This window comes from Temnothorax curvispinosus, unplaced genomic scaffold (genome assembly GCF_003070985.1).
Source record: "Temnothorax curvispinosus isolate PA1 unplaced genomic scaffold, ASM307098v1 QBEX01000305.1, whole genome shotgun sequence".
NCBI classification, from domain to species: Eukaryota; Metazoa; Arthropoda; class Insecta; order Hymenoptera; family Formicidae; genus Temnothorax; species Temnothorax curvispinosus.
Window position 1 is genome coordinate 32,779 of NW_020210085.1, and position 18,046 is coordinate 50,824.

The window sequence follows — 18,046 nt, forward strand, 5'->3', positions numbered from 1 at the left end:
AGTTCGAAGGTATCGAACAGTCTACGGAACCGTAATAATCGCGCATGCGCAAGAAACTGGGTCCCTTCCCTGGCGGCCGGCGGCCCCTGCGTGCTGCGTGGCCTGCGTGCGCTCTTGCCTTGACGTCAATGGACGTCAAGAATAGTTGAGAATAGTGTGTACATACGGTACATACGTGTTGATACTTTGGTCAGTTTGCTTACATATTACGAATCAAACGGATTTTATTTGTACCGTACGTGAATAAGAAATAATGGATGTTGATGAGGATTATGACACCGAGCAAAGCGATTACGGCGATTTACCCATAGTAGGTATGTTTTTGGGATCGAGTTACTTCACGCGGTGTACTATAAAATATATGTTACACGCAAAAAATATATATATATATCTAATTTGCAATTCCAAATATGTAAACGTTTGTTTGCAATTTCAAACGTGTGAACGCTAGCGAGTACGTGGATCAACTGTATTGACAGTTAAATCCTTGTCTGCGGTAACTTGTTTATAGCATAACCTACGACGTATAGGTACAAAAATGACGCTGACGCACTTGTGCCTCAGACTGTTCAAATGTCCAATGTTGAAGTTATAAACTGCTTTGCAGAGTCCCCGCGGACCCCGCGTAGCGGCCTGGAGATTGATGAAGATCACGAAAACTGGTCAGATGTAAGCACAGTTGAGCTAGGTATATTCTCTGATATTTTTTTATATCTTAATAGACCTCGGTCTCTGCAAACTGCGAACTTGTAATGAGTGCTTTAAAATACGATGACGCATCTAGTTGGAACAATAGGCATCGAAAAGACGTTGAATCAAAATAGTATTTTTAGTACGTATCGCACCCTGAGAAGAATGTCAACTCAAAAATTTACAATTTTTAGGAGCGAGAAAAAACATTTCAGGCATACTTTTTAAGGGCTTGATTCAAAATAAAAAATTTTTTAGTTGTGACAGCATTCCTCTCGGAGTGCGATATGTAGTGCTGTAAACACTCAAGTACTAAATAATGGTTGATTTAAGTTTTCTTCACAATTATATCTTTCATAACTCTAGTGATGAACCATATCTATATGCGAAAAGAACAAAATTATATATGTTCTAAAATTTCAAGTAAAAGTTTTAGCAATAAGACACTATGTATCATTTTCACGTGTATTTTATTCGAGCTTTATTCGTTCTATTTACTTGCTTTACATATATATGTATGTTAACACATTGCGGACCAGACATTTTATTGCTAATTATACTCATTGTCAGTAGCCAGCTAATTTTTTTACGTCAAATATTTTTAAATTACTTATGGTTCGTTCGTAGTAAAAAATCACTGTTATGTTAAAAATATTTAATTTCAACAAATATTTTAAAATATAACATATATATTTTCAAAATACATTGGTAGAAAGGAAACAAATCACTGTTGTCACTTGTTACTGAATAATAACTGTTCTTGATTAATAAACAAAAAAATATGAGTATCTCTTCGTCCATCCGCAATGTGTTAACTTCATCAGTAAACATGTTAGAAGACAATACATTGGTATTTTTACCAGCAAATGTAGCTATGCACTCATTACTTGTAATTTAGCAAAGGCGTATATAGCATGGATAAGCGACATTAAATTCAAAATACCACTTTAGTTTGTTACAATTAATATGTTGCAATAAATTAAAGCCATATTTTGTTAAACAATATAATAAATATTTGTATATCTTTGAAAATTTTTTGTCTAGTTTTATGATAAGTATTTACATATTAAATATTATATTTTCAAAGATCATATTATAACTTATATCTTTAATCCCCTTTATTTTAATTAAATAAAAAAATGATGTGCCTGTGGTTCAATCAATAAACTATTTATTAACAAGATATAATTTGTAAAAGAATTTATATCAATTAGTTTTATTACAATGTTTTATTAAGTACGTACACAAGTAATAGTAAATAGTGTGCTTTTATAGTATACATATATATATATATATATATATATATATATATATAAAAGAAATAATTTAATATAACGTCAAATGTATAATGAATTATAATCTATATATAGATTTGTCGAGTAATAGAATAGAGTCCAATATGGAAGACGTTCCAGTGCCCTCAGAGAATACATTCGATGTGACGTTACCAGCGACACATTCTGTAAGTATAAGGTATTTTAAAGATAACACAGTGTAATATTAGTTATGTTAATGTGTAACATAAGTTAGGATTCTTTAAAATAATTAAATATATTCTGTGCAGTATTTAGGACAAAATTTGGAGGAATTAAGGGGACGGACTATATTGGATGATGGCATTTATATGAATCTACCACTATTGGTAAAACAGTCTGTTTTATTCCCTGGACAAACGTTACCCATGACAGTTTTTGGCACACAGACCATAGAGATGTTGCAAAATTGTATACAAAACGATCGTACTTTCGGTGTCGTGTGTTACGGTTATCCCGAGATGGAGCGAATAGGAACGACCGCTGAAATTTACGAGTACACGGATGGAGGTATATTATTGGATCATGGACGACGAGAGTTTCGTCTGAAGGCTAAAGGCAGGCAACGCTTTAAGATATTGCGTATTATTACACAGGTTAGTTTTTATACGAAATATGTATACAAATTATATTCACAACAATTATTAGATTGTATGGGTTTATTCGAAAAGTTTGAAGCGGCTTTAAATAGACTACAGTTAAATGTACTGGGTCATGTAAAAACTATTAAAAAAGATATAACATATATACGTGGTCTGAAAGACAACATTTTTAAGTATATTTTTAATAAAAACTACTGGCCAGACTTGTGGAATTTTAACTGCATTTTTGTATGTAACTTTGTATTATATATATGAAAGAATGTGTATTTTCATCACTTGACGCTTCTATCTGAAATCTGTAAAAATACCGGATAAGCCGGATAAAAAGATGTTTATGAAGACGATAGCAAAGTTGAGTTAATCAAAAATTGATCGAAATGCATAAATGTATAGGTACGTATGTATATCTATATATATATATATATATATATATATAACTTCTGTAGAAGTTGTCACTTTCGAAACAACCCAATTATATATAAGAATACATTATTAAATGTGCTACAATTTAATAACTGGTATTTTGGTATTTTTCAGCATAGAATATTATACATATATAAGATTTAATTTTGGATAGTATTATTTTAGTTATTTAAGTAATTAAATAATTATTAATTATTAAGTAATTTGATATTACTTATAATCAGGACAACAATAAAATTTCGGCCAATGTTAAAGTATTACCAGAGATAACACTTGAACCACCGTTTTTGGACCAACGCTTAGCCTCATTAGATCACTTGAGAATCTCTGTCGATTCTGAGGAAGATATGAAAAAGCAAGAAAGAGTAGAAAACTTGGATGCTGCGGTAACTGCTTGGCCAGCTTGGGTCTATAGACAGTACGACCCTGTAAGGCTCTCCTTTAGAATACGTCAGCATTTGCAATTTCTTGAAACTAGTAAGTATTGTGATTGTATAAACAAAATTTATATTATTTTATCATTTATTATAATTTTTTAAATACAATTTATATTTTAGGGGGCGGTAGTGTACCTAAAGATCCCATAGATTTGTCTTTCTGGGTTGCACAAAATATTCTAATGGATCACAATGAAAGACTCACGTTATTAACTTATGATTGTGCTATTTCTCGATTGCAAAGAGAAATAAAATATCTCGTAGAAGTACGTATAAAATAGTACTATACTAGACTCCGTCCAACGAGAGATCATGGTTGGATCAGACGAAAACTCGTCCGTTTCGCACAGGGGTCTCCGTTCACAGAATGTCTACGTATACGGTACACCACGCTCTAGACTTACCCTCACTTTGCTCGCCTATGCGCACAACCAACCATGATCTCTCGTTGTGGACGGAGTATATATATATTTATTTGGCTGCAGTTTTTGGTATACCGCCTGTAATATTAATATCTGTTATTTGAAGGACAAGATATATGTATGTGTTAATTGCGAATCCTTCATTGGGAGACAGTCGCACATGTTCCCGATGAATAAAGAAGGCCCGCAGGGTACTTACGTCAATCCTGGTGGTGTTATACATGAAACTATTACTTTTTATCATGTTCAAGGTGTTGTACTTAATAATTCGGATCCTTCAATCGAGTACAGCTGGTTTCCAGGGTAAAATCCAATATTCTAGCATGTCAAAATTCATGCGTGAGTTTTATTCTATTCCACCTCTAATACATGGGTTATTATTTTAGATATGCTTGGACAATAGCTATTTGTAAAGGCTGTCGTCATCATGTCGGTTGGAAATTCACAGCGGTGGAAAGTAATTTAAGGCCCAAAGAGTTTTGGGGTCTAACACGTAGAAGTTTGAAAAATAAAGATTTAAAAATTAAGAAGAAGAAATAAAAAGAGGATCAAAATATCGATATATATATATATATATATATTAGACATCATAAATGTCTCGGTAATTTTTGGAGATTTTTCGAAGCAATGCAAGTCATGTTGATATATTACGATCGGTATATCATTTTGAAAAGGAGATTGAAGAAATAATCAATAATTTGCACCCTAAAAGATTATATTTTATAAACGCTATGATAAATAAGACTTTCTTAAGGTATGAGATATAACGTGAAGTATTAACCACATTTGTTCAGTTGAAGCTTTTATATACTTCGAAATTGAATAACTCTTCAGTTCTCAGTATATTTTAATGGCATATTCGCAGATCAGATCAAAGTGTCTCAATTGTATGCACATTTTCATTTAGATATGGTAAAGTAGTAAATGTAAAATGGTAAAAAAACAAAAGATACCATACGAATAGGCAGGCTAAAAGTGCTAAGAATGTAAAGATAATAGGAGATATAACTGTATTTTTAAAAATTATAAATCATATTTCGATGTAACGCATTTTTTTCCCTTAGAAACGTATTTAATATATTAATACGAAAAAAAAGAAACATTTATGATGCTTAATGTACGAATTGTGCATGAGTTTTGTTGTATTCGTAATTTAACCAGCTAGCGCTTGGACAATAGTGATTTGTAAAAGATACCTTGTATACGTGAAGAATAGTTGTTATATTAATTACAATAATAAGTTATAATAGAAAAAATTTGAAATAGATTCTATGAATGCTACTGTAAATTGATCATTTAATTCTGCTATTAATTAAACTTTGTGTGAAATCTTTTTCTTTGAAGGTGTTATTGTAAATTACGTAAAAGTTATATTAAGAAATATACAATATTCTTTTATACGATGTTACTCAATGCTTTGTAAAAAAGTGGTTGGTACTTGTTAAACAAATTTTTAGCTTTTATTTAATATTTATAAATTCTTCACTCATTTTATCACAATTTGTAATTATGAGGTCTTGTGTCCACGATGCGAGAAATTGGTCCGAGTCCTCGATCCGAGAAAAAGTACTAAAACTCGAATCGTGATAAGTATAAAGACCCGGGCATATAGAAAAACTAAGCAGTAAGCAAATCAGCCAATCATAATCAAGACATAACGTAAGAGGTTTACAATCTTGCCACCACACCACAGTATAACCAGAGTACATATCAAAATGGTCCGCGTCATAATAGAAAAGGATGGAGCGCATGTGCGGCCAATCTCTGTCTCTTTTCAACCAATATTACAGTGTTAAATAGAAAGAGATAGATATTGGCCGCACATGGCGCACATGCGCTCTATCCTGTTCTAAGTATGACGCGCGGACCGCGGACCGATTTTCACGTGGTGCATACATATGCGCAGTCCAGTAGTATGTAGTATATGTCGATGGTCTGCAATGGCCTGGATAAACCTTTACATACCAACGAATGTGTTAATTGTAATACTTTGCTCTAATAAGGACTGAAATTTAGAATAACACAAAAAAAGAAATATCGTTTAAGTGACAGCGAATCGATGAAGACAAAGGAATTTAGATAAAGGAGCGATGCTTGGTTTTATAAAATTATTATTGCTCGTGCTTATTAGCACAGTGATAACGCTATTTTTTTCTTATCTTCATTTGGTATTTATATTAGACATGTATTTTCAATGGTTCTTCAACGATGTTCAAGATATGCAGCAATATGATTATATTATCGGTAAACTACATTTATATACTAATTCAGTTAAACAGAATAAAATGATACAACACAAGCAAATAAGAAAAAATAGATATTTTGTATACGTTGAAATACTCTTAAATCAGAAATTTTAATTTATTAAAAAATTACTTCATCTACCTATATTTTTTCCTTATTTTGATCAAACAAAAATTGCTTTAATTTGAACAAACGTGTCTTTCTATTTTAACTATTTTGCTCCAAAAGCAATGTTATTATTATTATTATTATTATTTCTTTTTGTATTTGTTGACTTCCAGTTGGTGCTGGTAGTGCTGGCTCGATTCTGGCAACGCATTTAGTGGAGGATAAACATAGCGTATTGTTGTTAGAAGCGGGTGGCACCGCTCCATCCTTTCTTGACATACCACTCTTGGGACCATTGATTCAAAACACTGTTTACGATTGGCAATACGTCACCGTTTCCCAAGAGTATGCATGTAAAGGCTTAATCAACAATGTAAATATATATACTTGTATGCTTACAAAAAAATTCCAATATACACATTATCATAAAAAATTGTTTCCTAGCAAAGCAGATGGCCTAGAGGTAAAATTCTCGGAGGCTCAAGCCATCTAAATTATATGGCTTATGTATTGGGACATCAGCTGGACTATGAAAAATGGTTTCCAGATTTTGCTGGTATACACAAGATCCATGTTACTAATTTATATAAAATAAATCTAGGAGGTTTATTTAAACTGTGCTTTAATTTTTTTATCTGTACGAATATCTTAGAATCAGTTGCGAAAAATGACGAATCAATCAGTATCAGCGAATTAAGATGGAACACTGATTTTGCTGATATAATTTTAGAGGCAATAAAGGAACTGAATCATAATGTGAGCAACATAAACTTACAATTGGACACAGGTATCTAATTTTTTCATAAAATTTTAATTGCTCATATAATTGTGTATCTATAATAATATTCATTGTCTAGGTTTTATGAAAGCTCAATTGACAATGGAGAATGGCAGAAGATGGAGTTCGGACAAGATACTGTATAAAAAACCTAATCCTGCTCTGACTGTAATTACTCACGCACGCGCCACTAAGGTAAGTTCGTCCGGATAACTTTTTAACATGTATAACAAATATAAGGCAGTATTTTACTTTATAACCATATGTTGAAGATATTAGTGAACTTGGATAAAGCTGAGGGAATTGAATTTGTTAGATTCGGTAGTAAATATACGGCAATAGGGAAAAAAGGAATTATTTCAAGTGCTGGTGTAATCGAGAGTCCAAAATTGTTAATGTTGTCTGGAATTGGACCAAAGAAGCACTTGGAGAAATTCGGTGTAAGTAATCTTTGATTATTAATTCTAAATCTAGGCCTATTTGTTTTCAGTTACGACCCACCACTTAACGTAAACCTAGATATATTTTGTTACAAAGAGAACTTTGAAAAGACGTATTATATATGTATTATAAATGTCAGTTACATGTCGTATGATTTGTAATATATATATATATATATATATTTAAAGGATCAAAGAAGGATGAAAAAAGTCCATAAACATATGTCCGAAATTGTCTTGTTTACAAGTTACACGCATTTTTGTCTTTTGTCCATACATAAGGTGCAGTCTGCCAATTCACGATTTGTGAAGATGAATACATTAATTTTGTTCTTTTAATCAAATAACTATTATTGTGTTATTTAGATCAGCGTGATCAATGATCTGCCAGTTGGTCAAACCTTGATGGATCATATATTAACCGGTCTGGACTTGATTGTAGTTAACGCGAATCTTGGATTGAATCTTTCTGATATCTTTAATCCTATGTCAGCCCTCAATTATTTTTTCTTTGGGAAAGGTAAAATAATACATTAATACAATCGTATCAAAGCTATGCATGCAAATGCACTTGCCATACTTGCTTCAAGAGCAACATTAATTTTTTTATTTTTATTTTTTTTTTTATTATGGAGCAACTAATAGATATAGCGGGTAAAGTGGTATGATTATAAAAAAATGTTCGATAACCGCATCTATATCGTCATTCTTAATGTGTTATAAGAACAATTTATTAATTTATTTATAAGGACCATGGACATCATCGGGAGTAGAAGTATTAGGGATATTTCATAGTCCTTTACATGCAAATAAGTCCGCAGTACCCCCAGATTTGCAGTTAATGGTACTACCTTTTGGAGCATCAAAAGACAATGGTCTTATTTCCAAAAAAGCAATGGGAATTTCTGATGAGGTAGAAACTATATAGCTGAAGGAAAATAAACATAATATGAATTATAAATTAAAGTTAAAAAGAGTACGCGCGCATTTTTTTTAAGGGGAGAAGTTTTTAATTCATCAAATGTTTTCTTCTAGGTTTATAACAAATATTTTGCTCCGCTTTCAGACCAAAATACAGTAACGATTGCACCTGTCTTATTACATCCTAAAAGCACTGGGGAATTACGATTGCAAAGCAGCGATCCCTTTCACGATCTGCTAATTGATCCAAAATATTTATCACATGAGGATGATATTGACACTCTCATAGAAGGTAATTAAAACGCTGATGGTACACTAAACATTTACACAAATGTAACATTTTACGTAATAGTATGAATGTTTAGGCCTGTATTTTATAAAGAAACTCTTGAACACGAGCGTATTGAGAGCTCATGGTGCATCTCTCAATAGAAAGTCTTTCCCTGGTTGCGAGGATCATATATTTGACACCAGGACGTATTGGAAATGTTATATACAGCATTTAACACTGACCTCTTACCATCCAGTTGGTACATGTCGCATTGGCGACGTTGTTGATATGTCATTTAAGTAATTATGAAATTATAGCTTAAAAAAAAGCAAAATATTAACATGAATTGAATGCAAAGAAGAGATACACAATAAAAATGCATGCTTTCATAAATGAAGGCTGATAAAGCAAACAAGGATACTTTGATATTTTTAATTGGAAAATTTTAATCTTTATATCTTAGATTATTATTTTAAAAAATCTATAGAGAACATTTTAGAATCAAAAGTTATCGAGAAGTCGTAGTATAGAATATCGTAGTATAGAAAAGTTATAAGAAAATTAGTATAAAATTCTTAGCAAAGTGATGCAATTAATAAGGTGATAGATTGTCTAAAACAAAAATTTTAAAAAATTTTTTGTTCTTTTAATTTACTTTCTAATTTTTTATTTTATTGTATTTTTATTATGCAGTTTGCATTCAGCTCATACTAATTCTCCAATCTTTAAATTGTTTTATATAATTAAAAGTTGTGTTTTATATGTATATATGTGTGTGTGTGTGTGTGTGTATGCTACTTTTATATTCATTACAGAGTTAACAATATGAGAAATTTGTATGTCGTGGACGCATCAGTTCTTCCATCGCTACCAAGCGGAAATATCAACGCACCTGTGATTGCATTGGCGCAAAAGGCTGCCCGTATTTTTAAAAATAAAAAAGAAGAAAGAAGAAACATACAAAAACAGCTTAAGTCGTATAATGTTTGTTATGTATTTAATGTTTGTAGTAATATGTGAAATATCACGTGTAAATATGTCAATAAAACTTACAACTTACAACTAATTTGAATAGTATTATTATATTCTAATATACATATGAAAATTGATCGTCATCGATCTAATGATGGATTCATTCATCAATATAAGAATCTTTTTTCACGTCGTCTTAAACAGTTCCTGAGATATTGACTTGTTATTACTTTCTTTTCGAACAAATTAATATATAATATACATATATTGGATATAAATATATATATATATATATATATAATATAAAATGTGAACATTATAACCGTTGCTAACAAAATAATATCGAGATACATATTTATTACATATTTATAAAATGGAACTATAGTTAAATCTGTTCATTCCCTGTGTAATTTAAAAATCGACTGAAAGTCTAATTTTAGCAACTACGCGCCAAATACGTATTATCAATAAGTCCTTCTTTTTCTATTATCATTATATCGAAAGTCATTAAAACGATAATTATTATCTCTATTGTAATATAACCTTTCATCTCTGTGATGATCATTATGATTTTGTTCTCTGCTTCTTCCCCAGTCTTTCTCCCTTGTTCTATCTCTGTTTCTCTCTCGATTTCTGTCTCTCTCTTGATTTCTATCTCTGTCTCTCTCCTGTTTCCTATCTCTGTTCCTTTGATAAGGATGATTTCTTCTAATTCTATCATCATTGCCAGACGTTGTGTCTAACTGCCTTGAATATGTTAGACCGTCCTGTGAAATATTCATACCAAACATGGCGTTACTCTGTGATGGATACGTTCCTAAGATCATTTGTTGGCCCAGCTCCAACATATGATTCATATTGCGAACAGGATTCAATGATTGTTCTGCTTGTTGCGACTCTGTGTTATTCCTCAGTTTCATATTAAGAGTACGATTATACAGTGTGGTACCGTCAAACAGATGCAAAGCATACTCCACGGAACGTGTGTGTTTGTATGTGATAAATCCATACGTTCTCTGCTTACCATCGCGATCTTTAGGAATAGTTATTTTTTGTACAGGACCTCCCTACAAATACAAAAATATTTACATTAACTATTACATGTACTTGCTCGATAGTTTTATATTTTCAAAAACAGCAAATCTTTTCAATTTTACAAGCTTGTGTTTATAATTTTATACACTTATAATATGTATGAAATATGATCCTCTTTCTCTCTCTTTTCTTCCATATACAACACGTATGGATATGTGTAAATGAATAATTATCCATTTATATGTAAAAAAAATACATGATACACGCTAGATATTTTTGAAAGTTCTAGTATTTGTGCTTTTTTATGCAATGTGCAGTAGATTGGTATTACGTGTGTCTGTATTAATCTTATATCTTGCTGACAGTTTCGCAAACATAATACAAGTACCTCATAGATACATAGATAGAAAGGACGTTGAACAGAATCTACAGATGTCTGATTTTTGCCCTCGAGCACTGCAAAATTTTGCTACATTTCTTGCAGATATTTTTTGCTAATAACATTGCATGCTTTGGTAAAATCTGCATTAGCGTAGTAACACTTTTATTTATAAAATTTGCAGTAAAAATCAAAATATCTGTCTTTGATAAACTTGTTGTACATATATAAACATATATAAAAGTTTACGTATGTAAAAGACCAGGTGCTCTTGTAAATATCTATATTATTATTACTTCTATATTATTATTATTATTATCATATACTAAGGCCCGTATTCTGAACGTTCAACGCATTTTTATCGATAAATGCGCGTCCAGAATATGGGCCTACCTGCTGAATATATTACGTGTACTAACTTGTAGAAATAACTCGTAGAGAATATCCTCTGTGACTTTTTCACTTAGATTCCCGCAATAAAGTGTGCGTGCATCCTCGTCCATCATTAGCAAACGTTTGTTTTCTATTTCTTTGTTTTTATTACGAATCTTCTTTTTATAAAAAAGTCAGTATTACTTTATTTTCACTCTTTCTCTTTTCTTTCTATTTCTATAGAACGTCCTAAAAATTATGGTTGCGGATGATATTTCACCATCGATCTATAACAACAATAATGGAGTACGTTGGAGGAGTATATATATGTATGTATACATATGCGACGCAAGCATAAACGTAAAATATATAGATAGAATCCTAGATAATGGCCACTGGACAGTATAAAGGTGAGTTTTCATGGGCAGTGAAATATGCAGCAGCAAGCAAGAAGCAGTTTAGTAATTATTTAAGGCCATTGCACGTGACAAAGTTTTAGCCATAATCGTAAAGGCCTTCACATACGAATCGACGGAAGACGTAAAACGTAAATCGTAAGGAAATCCACCAATCAGAGTCGACTATTCCCCTCTTCTTCCCTCTTGAAGAGAGGAATAGTCGACTCTGATTGGTGGATTTCCTTACGATTTACGTCTTACGTTTTCCGTCGATTCGTGTGTGAAGGCCTTTAGCTTGTATCAGATTGACGTGAAATTTAATTAATTAATTTCTGCGTGCCGCGTGCCAATTACTGTAGCCAAAAAAGTTAAAAATTCGCCAGCTCTCTTTTGACAAGCGCAACGTGGAAAGCAACTGCTAGTTGAAAAGTGTTATTTTCACGTCGCGCTTGTCACGTGCGGTTGTCAAAAGAGAGTTGGCAAACTTTTAATTTTTTTGGCGACAATAACATGGCACGCGGCACGCAGAATTAACACTTTTCAATTAGCAGTTGCCAATTGCCATCGTTTGCGACATATTGGCCGCGTTCAGCAGACACAACTGTTGAGTGTCGTTTTATCAACACGCTACGTTGAAGAGCCAATCACGTTCGATTGCTACTGAGCGGTTTGTTCTGCTGAATGCGCCCATTGGCCGCATTCAGGAAACACATCTGTTGAGTGAGCGGTCAGTGATTCTTTAATATGATTGGTTCTTACCTTTGGTTCTACTCCGGATATAAATGTAAGAACCAATCATAAGGAGCGCTCACTCAACAGTTGTGTTTCCTGAACGCGGCCATTGTAGAACCAGCAACCCGTGCAGGAGCCATCACAGAAGATTTCTATCTGCAATACTATGGCTCTATGCCCGTCATTGGACTAGTTTCAAGCTTGCGAGACTTCGCTGCGTCGCTGTGCGTCGCTGCGGGCTGCGGTAGCCTCTGTCACTCTTCCGCGGGTTTCCGAGTGACGAGGGTAATCTTACATAGCAGGTGCCGTATTCGAAATCTACTTACATGTACTGACGAAAAAAAAAAAAGAATCCTCGCTCGCGTTTTATTCCAAATAGTTGACGTGAACAGAATGCTTTTGCCCCAGGTGTAAACGCGAGCAGCGGGAACGCCACAATGTTGTCCTGGATGCAGGAAGCAGCGAAAATGAATCCATTCTCGTCGCCGTTCACGACGGCCAAATGTCAGGCGCTGGAGAACGGTGCTCGGCCGCTCGTGCCAAATCGCAACATCGCCGCCGCCTCCGTCGAGGAGGGTGGTCAGTAACGCATGCCAAATCCGTATCTGCGTTTATCGTGAGTAAGACGAGCGATCGAACGACTCTTCCCGTTCGAGAGGTTATACAGCTTGCGCCTGATTTTACAACGTTACAATCCTACGAGGGATGATCTTGCGCCTTCTTATGGGATTAATTATTGACGTCCCAGGTCCCAGGGATTTTCCATCTTCATCTTTTGTACGAGACACGTCGTTTATATGTGATGAGATCCACACGCCATTTTTTTCTTATAATCTGACAGTCGCGTTACATAACCCGAAATGTGATTCAATGTGATTGAACGTCATACGAAATGTGAACAAAATGAACAAATGTCGTTCGTTCCATCGTGATTCGTGAAACTAGGGTTTGCAGGCCGCTCGATCGCTCGATCGCTCGATGCTCTCGATTTTCTCGAGGGCTTTAAATTTAAATAATACGGAGGCGATGCGATTTCGATCGGAATACCGATTAATTCAACCAGTAGACGTCAGATAAAATTGTACGTCGTCCTATCTAAATACTTTAGAATACTAGTATTCTATCCATTTTAACAATATAATATTGCTAAATTAACCATTGGTTAAGTTAATCGATATTCGATTGAGATTGCTCTTAAGGAATAGAGAGAAGTATATACGATTCATCATACCGCGAATTCTCGCGGTCGAGATTATAGCACGTTAATTATATAACTGCAAAACTTCTCAAGTTCGAAATCAAACTGACGTTTGATCATCGAGCATGTCACGTGCGTGCGTCGTGTCTGTATGTATGTATGTGTGCAAAGTGTATGTATGTACATATTGAATTCCTACGTTAAAAAATTAAATTTATAAATTGCATAATCTTCGAAGGACAGATCTAAACGCTTCGCGTGCGTGGCAGGAAGATTCAACCCTTGGATTTAAACCATCGCACTTGTGCACGCGCCGCAGGCCGCAGGTTGCGTAAGGCGCGGCCATTTTGTCATATACATATATGTATATATCGACGTTATAGAACTCGCCTCTCGCCTCCCTCAACCTTGGAGTCCTTGGACGACGCGACGGCCGAGTAGAAATACGTCGCTCGGATGTCATTCGCCCTATGTTGATCGTGACCGAGAAACGCGATCGAGCATGCATTTCTTTTTTTATAGATAGATCGAACGAGCGAGAGGGGAGCGACATCGGTCGAGTCCGCGCCAGATAAACGCTCGGGATCGATCAGCTGATTGAAAGAAGCCTCTGCGAACGCTTGCGAAACTCGGTAGAGAAGTGACTTTTCCTAAATTTAATATAAATTTTTAGATCGTTACGTATCAACGCATTTTATTGATCCACGACGCGACGGTATGCTAGAATATAGGTGGTGATGATTTACTTCAAAGGCTTCGACATTCGAACTTTGAAGCTTCGAAGAATCAAAATTATACAGTTATTAATTTAATATAATAGTAATAGTACCGCAATAAGCATCAAAGTTAACTTCAAAGTTGTCGAAAAGTTAACAGTCTAGTATGGAAATGCATCGCATTATTTTTAGAAAAAATAAAATTTATAGGAAAAGTCATTCGATGTTGTTTCATATACTTACAGATAGTTGCGAGTTTGGATCGAATCAGTATTTCTTGCTATGCGGTCTCGGAGGCATTCTGTCCTGCGGCATCACTCACACCGGCATCACGCCCTTAGATTTAGTCAAATGCCGAATTCAAGTGGACTCGCAGAAATACAAATCGGTGTTCAACGGATTCCGAGTAACTATTTTTACTAATTATTTACTTTTCTCTCTCTCTCTCTCTCTCTCTGTGATATTGTATGATAGATGTAATGATATTTATTGTGGACTTTAAAACCAAACATAAGACTTTGCTTCAGTAAATAACTAACACGAATGAACTTTTATATTCGATCAAACTGGCTGTCCTTATTTAATATAATTGTCAACGTTTCGTTCGACCATTGATTTTGGCCCTTTTCAAGTGTGTATCTATAAGTCACAAGTTTGATAATTAAAAAGCATGTAGCTCAAACAGCCACACGTGACAAAGAACGTACGCTACATTATATGATAAAAATTATTAAAAACCAGTAACAACTGTGCCACAACCAACAATGTAGAACTACGTCTACTGTCACTGGTTCATGTATTCATTAAGTGTATTCATTCAGCGAAGGACAGTTGACGTATGTACAGGCCCGTGTTACTGTGCCTGTTTCATTTTTATTATATTGGCAATTTTTTTCTACGTCTATTATGTTCTTCAATCTTTTCTACCCCTATTTCATATACGTCTTTAAAATTTGGTTGATTAGTTCTTGAATTATATACGTTAGAATTTGCTAAGAATACGTACATACATAGAAGCCTAATAAAGCTGGGTCTACGCAACCAAATCTTCAAGTATTATATATGAAATAGGGGTAGAAAAGACTGAAGAATATAATGGACGTAGAAAAGTTTCCACGAATTAATAATAAACTGCCAAAAAAGAAGACGTATTGAAAGTGGTTGAGACTTGAGCATACGGAAACTTTTTGAGACATTCGAAATTTTCGAAAAGAAATGGTACTATATAAGCTATCTAATGACATATTAATCATTACTCTACGATTATTGGTTTCGAAGATATAAATGTTCAAAGTGTGACACGTTTTTGTTGCATCTGTGCTCCCAATGTTACCCCCTAATTACTGTCGACAAAGACGTAGTTCTACGTCAACAACGATAAGTACTTAAGTCATGAAAGTAGTAAAAAACATTTAAAAAATATTTCGGAAACATCCCTCTAGTCATGGCCTTGTGCCAAGCACGTCGTGAATCTAAACTGGACTTGAAAAAATCAAAATCAATGATCGAAACGTTGTGACACGTATATTAAATAAAGATAGTTTGATCGAATATAAGAGAGTTTATTATTATTGTGCATTTTGCTCGTTATAGGTAACTTTAGCCGAGGATGGCACTCGGGGATTGGTGAGAGGCTGGGCGCCCACTTTCTTCGGTTACTCGATCCAGGGAATGTTCAAATTTGGTCTTTACGAAGTTTTCAAGGTTCAATACGCGGCGCTGGCGGGTGAGGAACTCTCTTACGAATATAGAACCTCTTTGTACTTGATATCATCGGCTTCAGCAGAATTCTTTGCTGATATTGGCTTGGCACCGTTTGAAGCCGCCAAGGTAATCTCGGTCATCAATATTTTTATATCATTATAATATTCCAATTTTAGTCTCGACACTCTATTCCTTACAACAAACTTATTTTTAAATCGCAGGTCAAGATACAGACTACGCCGGGGTACGCTAATACTTTACGACAAGCATTACCAAAGATGTTTGCGGAGGAGGGTCTTAACGGTTTCTACAAGGGCTTAGTGCCGCTGTGGCTGCGCCAGATCCCGTATACGATGATGAAATTCGCCTGCTTCGAGCGCACTGTCGAACTTCTGTATAAACATATAGTGCCCAAGCCTAGGGCAGACTGCAGTAAAGGTGAACAGTTGCTGGTCACGTTTGCAGCCGGATACATCGCCGGTGTATTTTGCGCCATTGTATCTCATCCTGCCGATACGGTAAATTTTATTATAACATATCTCCATTCACTTATAATAAAAAAACAGGGAAACGAAAATAAAGAAACTTTGACCCTAGCTATCGACCTTTTATGTTCTCTTGATATATATATTTAAATGTATCACATATTTAAAAAATTCATAACTTTTCTTGGGAATAATGTATTGAGGTACTTAATGTACATCTCTCTCTCTCGCGTTTCAAAGATCAAGTCTTCGGCTATGAGAAAGAAAAGTTTTGTTCTACTGTTCTCTTTGAAAGTTTGTCCAAATCTCTCTGTAAAAAAATGTAAAAAATTGTGAAAAACACTGAAAACTTGGAAAATTATTTTTTTTTTACATTAAATCAGTTTTTTCTATCGCACATCAATCATAAAATGTTATTAGTTTTAGTACTATCTTAAGAAAGGTACCTATTTAAAATTTTTAGTCTTTTAATATACGTAAACCTGTATAAAAATAAAATTAGCTAAATAATTGTTAAGTGTAATATCTCAAGATTCTAACTATTGAAATATCCATTAAAATGGAGAACATAAAGGGTTAAGTTAGAAACTAGATCCTTCCAGGTTTTACGAGATACGATTAAAATAGGTACTTGAACAAATAGACCTCGTGTAGATGCACGATTCGCGTCCGCTTCTGTTTTATCGCATCTCTCGATTTACAATCAGTTCTCATAGTTGAAAATTCCCAACATTTTGAATTTGTACAATATAAATGTCTGGTCAGGTGGTGTCGAAGTTGAATCAGGAGAAGGGAGCATCTGCCGGGGAAGTCCTGAAGAAGCTCGGTTTCGGTGGCATGTGGAAGGGTCTGGGACCGAGAATCATCATGATCGGTACCTTGACTGCGGCGCAATGGTTCATCTATGACGCCGTCAAAGTCTGGCTGCGCATGCCACGTCCGCCACCGCCCGAGATGCCAGAATCTCTCAAGAAAAAATACGGCCTGGCATAAGCGCAGCTGTGACGGACGCGTTTACGTCGCCGACCGGATCGTCTCGCTCGATCATGAATTTAGAAAAAGAAGCGTATAAAGCAATTTCAATTTCAGATCTTTCGCAACAATGCAGACATCGTGTGTTGTTGAACGAATGTGTATTTTATTTTGGAATATTTATTCTGCAGCATTATACAACAGCGTCGACGGGCAGCACTGCCGCAAGATTAGAGAAAAGAATTGTGTCTTACAAATAGGAGATATATAGGATACTACGTGTGCCGGTTCCATAATTATCGGAGGCACAGTAAATTTAACTCGTAACAGTAACGGGTTACCCGCGAGCTGTCACATTGTACATAGGGTGATCGCTGTAAATAAACAGGCCGATTACTCAATCACACGCTATATTGCTTAATATTTCTCCTCTT

The 18,046-nt window shown here is 34.5% G+C and overlaps 4 protein-coding genes across 11 annotated transcripts; 3 read left to right on the plus strand and 1 right to left on the minus strand.

The window, feature by feature from the left end:
• Positions 1-55: 55 nt before the first annotated feature.
• On the plus strand, positions 56-5,220 carry LOC112453426 (protein cereblon). 4 transcript variants are annotated; one of them, XM_025014218.1, is made up of 8 exons: positions 56-314; positions 608-688; positions 2,061-2,152; positions 2,255-2,599; positions 3,253-3,505; positions 3,586-3,731; positions 3,994-4,190; positions 4,274-5,220. In XM_025014218.1, the coding sequence occupies exons 1-8, from the start codon at positions 254-256 to the stop codon at positions 4,425-4,427; spliced, it is 1,329 nt and encodes a 442-aa protein (XP_024869986.1). In that variant the 5' UTR covers positions 56-253; the 3' UTR covers positions 4,428-5,220. The 4 variants fall into 4 exon arrangements, with proteins under 4 accessions (XP_024869986.1, XP_024869999.1, XP_024869994.1 ...); XM_025014231.1 differs by having other exon boundaries at positions 58-310; positions 608-669; XM_025014226.1 differs by having other exon boundaries at positions 63-310.
• A 572-nt stretch (positions 5,221-5,792) lies between these two features.
• Positions 5,793-9,715, plus strand: LOC112453400 (glucose dehydrogenase [FAD, quinone]-like). Of its 5 annotated transcripts, none has more exons than XM_025014189.1 (11): positions 5,793-6,131; positions 6,413-6,612; positions 6,684-6,795; positions 6,970-7,026; positions 7,097-7,212; positions 7,290-7,457; positions 7,824-7,977; positions 8,207-8,370; positions 8,493-8,670; positions 8,744-8,948; positions 9,465-9,715. In XM_025014189.1, the coding sequence occupies exons 1-11, from the start codon at positions 5,978-5,980 to the stop codon at positions 9,667-9,669; spliced, it is 1,713 nt and encodes a 570-aa protein (XP_024869957.1). In that variant the 5' UTR covers positions 5,793-5,977; the 3' UTR covers positions 9,670-9,715. The 5 variants fall into 5 exon arrangements, with proteins under 5 accessions (XP_024869957.1, XP_024869951.1, XP_024869961.1 ...); XM_025014183.1 differs by having other exon boundaries at positions 5,794-6,131; positions 6,892-7,026; XM_025014193.1 differs by having other exon boundaries at positions 5,794-6,131; positions 6,892-7,026; positions 8,744-8,904; positions 9,465-9,554.
• A 205-nt stretch (positions 9,716-9,920) lies between these two features.
• LOC112453467 (RNA-binding protein 7) lies at positions 9,921-11,718 on the minus strand. Its single transcript, XM_025014251.1, has 2 exons — positions 11,455-11,718; positions 9,921-10,688 (listed from the first exon to the last, which is right to left on the minus strand). The coding sequence occupies exons 1-2, from the start codon at positions 11,539-11,541 to the stop codon at positions 10,086-10,088; spliced, it is 690 nt and encodes a 229-aa protein (XP_024870019.1). The 5' UTR covers positions 11,542-11,718; the 3' UTR covers positions 9,921-10,085.
• Positions 11,719-12,756: 1,038 nt separating this feature from the next.
• Positions 12,757-18,018, plus strand: LOC112453450 (phosphate carrier protein, mitochondrial). The gene is made up of 6 exons (XM_025014241.1): positions 12,757-12,839; positions 12,946-13,116; positions 14,697-14,857; positions 16,045-16,281; positions 16,377-16,673; positions 17,406-18,018. Exons 2-6 carry the CDS (start codon positions 12,975-12,977, stop codon positions 17,631-17,633), a joined length of 1,065 nt encoding a protein of 354 aa, XP_024870009.1. The 5' UTR covers positions 12,757-12,839; positions 12,946-12,974; the 3' UTR covers positions 17,634-18,018.
• The last annotated feature ends 28 nt before the right edge of the window (positions 18,019-18,046 follow it).

Bases quoted from the DNA above. Each gene is read 5' to 3' on its own strand.
- LOC112453400 (XM_025014183.1), top strand. From the start codon at position 5,978: ATGCTTGGTTTTATAAAATTATTATTGCTCGTGCTTATTAGCACAGTG. The intron at 7,978-8,206 runs GTAAAATAATAC...TTTATTTATAAG, and splicing joins TTATTTTTTCTTTGGGAAAG to GACCATGGACATCATCGGGA. The intron at 8,671-8,743 runs GTAATTAAAACG...ATGAATGTTTAG, and splicing joins TATTGACACTCTCATAGAAG to GCCTGTATTTTATAAAGAAA.
- LOC112453450 (XM_025014241.1), top strand. From the start codon at position 12,975: ATGTTGTCCTGGATGCAGGAAGCAGCGAAAATGAATCCATTCTCGTCG. The intron at 14,858-16,044 runs GTAACTATTTTT...TGCTCGTTATAG, and splicing joins CGGTGTTCAACGGATTCCGA to GTAACTTTAGCCGAGGATGG. The intron at 16,674-17,405 runs GTAAATTTTATT...ATGTCTGGTCAG, and splicing joins TATCTCATCCTGCCGATACG to GTGGTGTCGAAGTTGAATCA.
- LOC112453467 (XM_025014251.1), bottom strand. From the start codon at position 11,541: ATGATGGACGAGGATGCACGCACACTTTATTGCGGGAATCTAAGTGAA. The intron at 10,689-11,454 runs GTTAGTACACGT...TTGTATTTGTAG, and splicing joins TCTACGAGTTATTTCTACAA to GGAGGTCCTGTACAAAAAAT.
- LOC112453426 (XM_025014218.1), top strand. From the start codon at position 254: ATGGATGTTGATGAGGATTATGACACCGAGCAAAGCGATTACGGCGAT. The intron at 315-607 runs GTATGTTTTTGG...ACTGCTTTGCAG, and splicing joins CGGCGATTTACCCATAGTAG to AGTCCCCGCGGACCCCGCGT. The intron at 2,600-3,252 runs GTTAGTTTTTAT...ACTTATAATCAG, and splicing joins TATTGCGTATTATTACACAG to GACAACAATAAAATTTCGGC.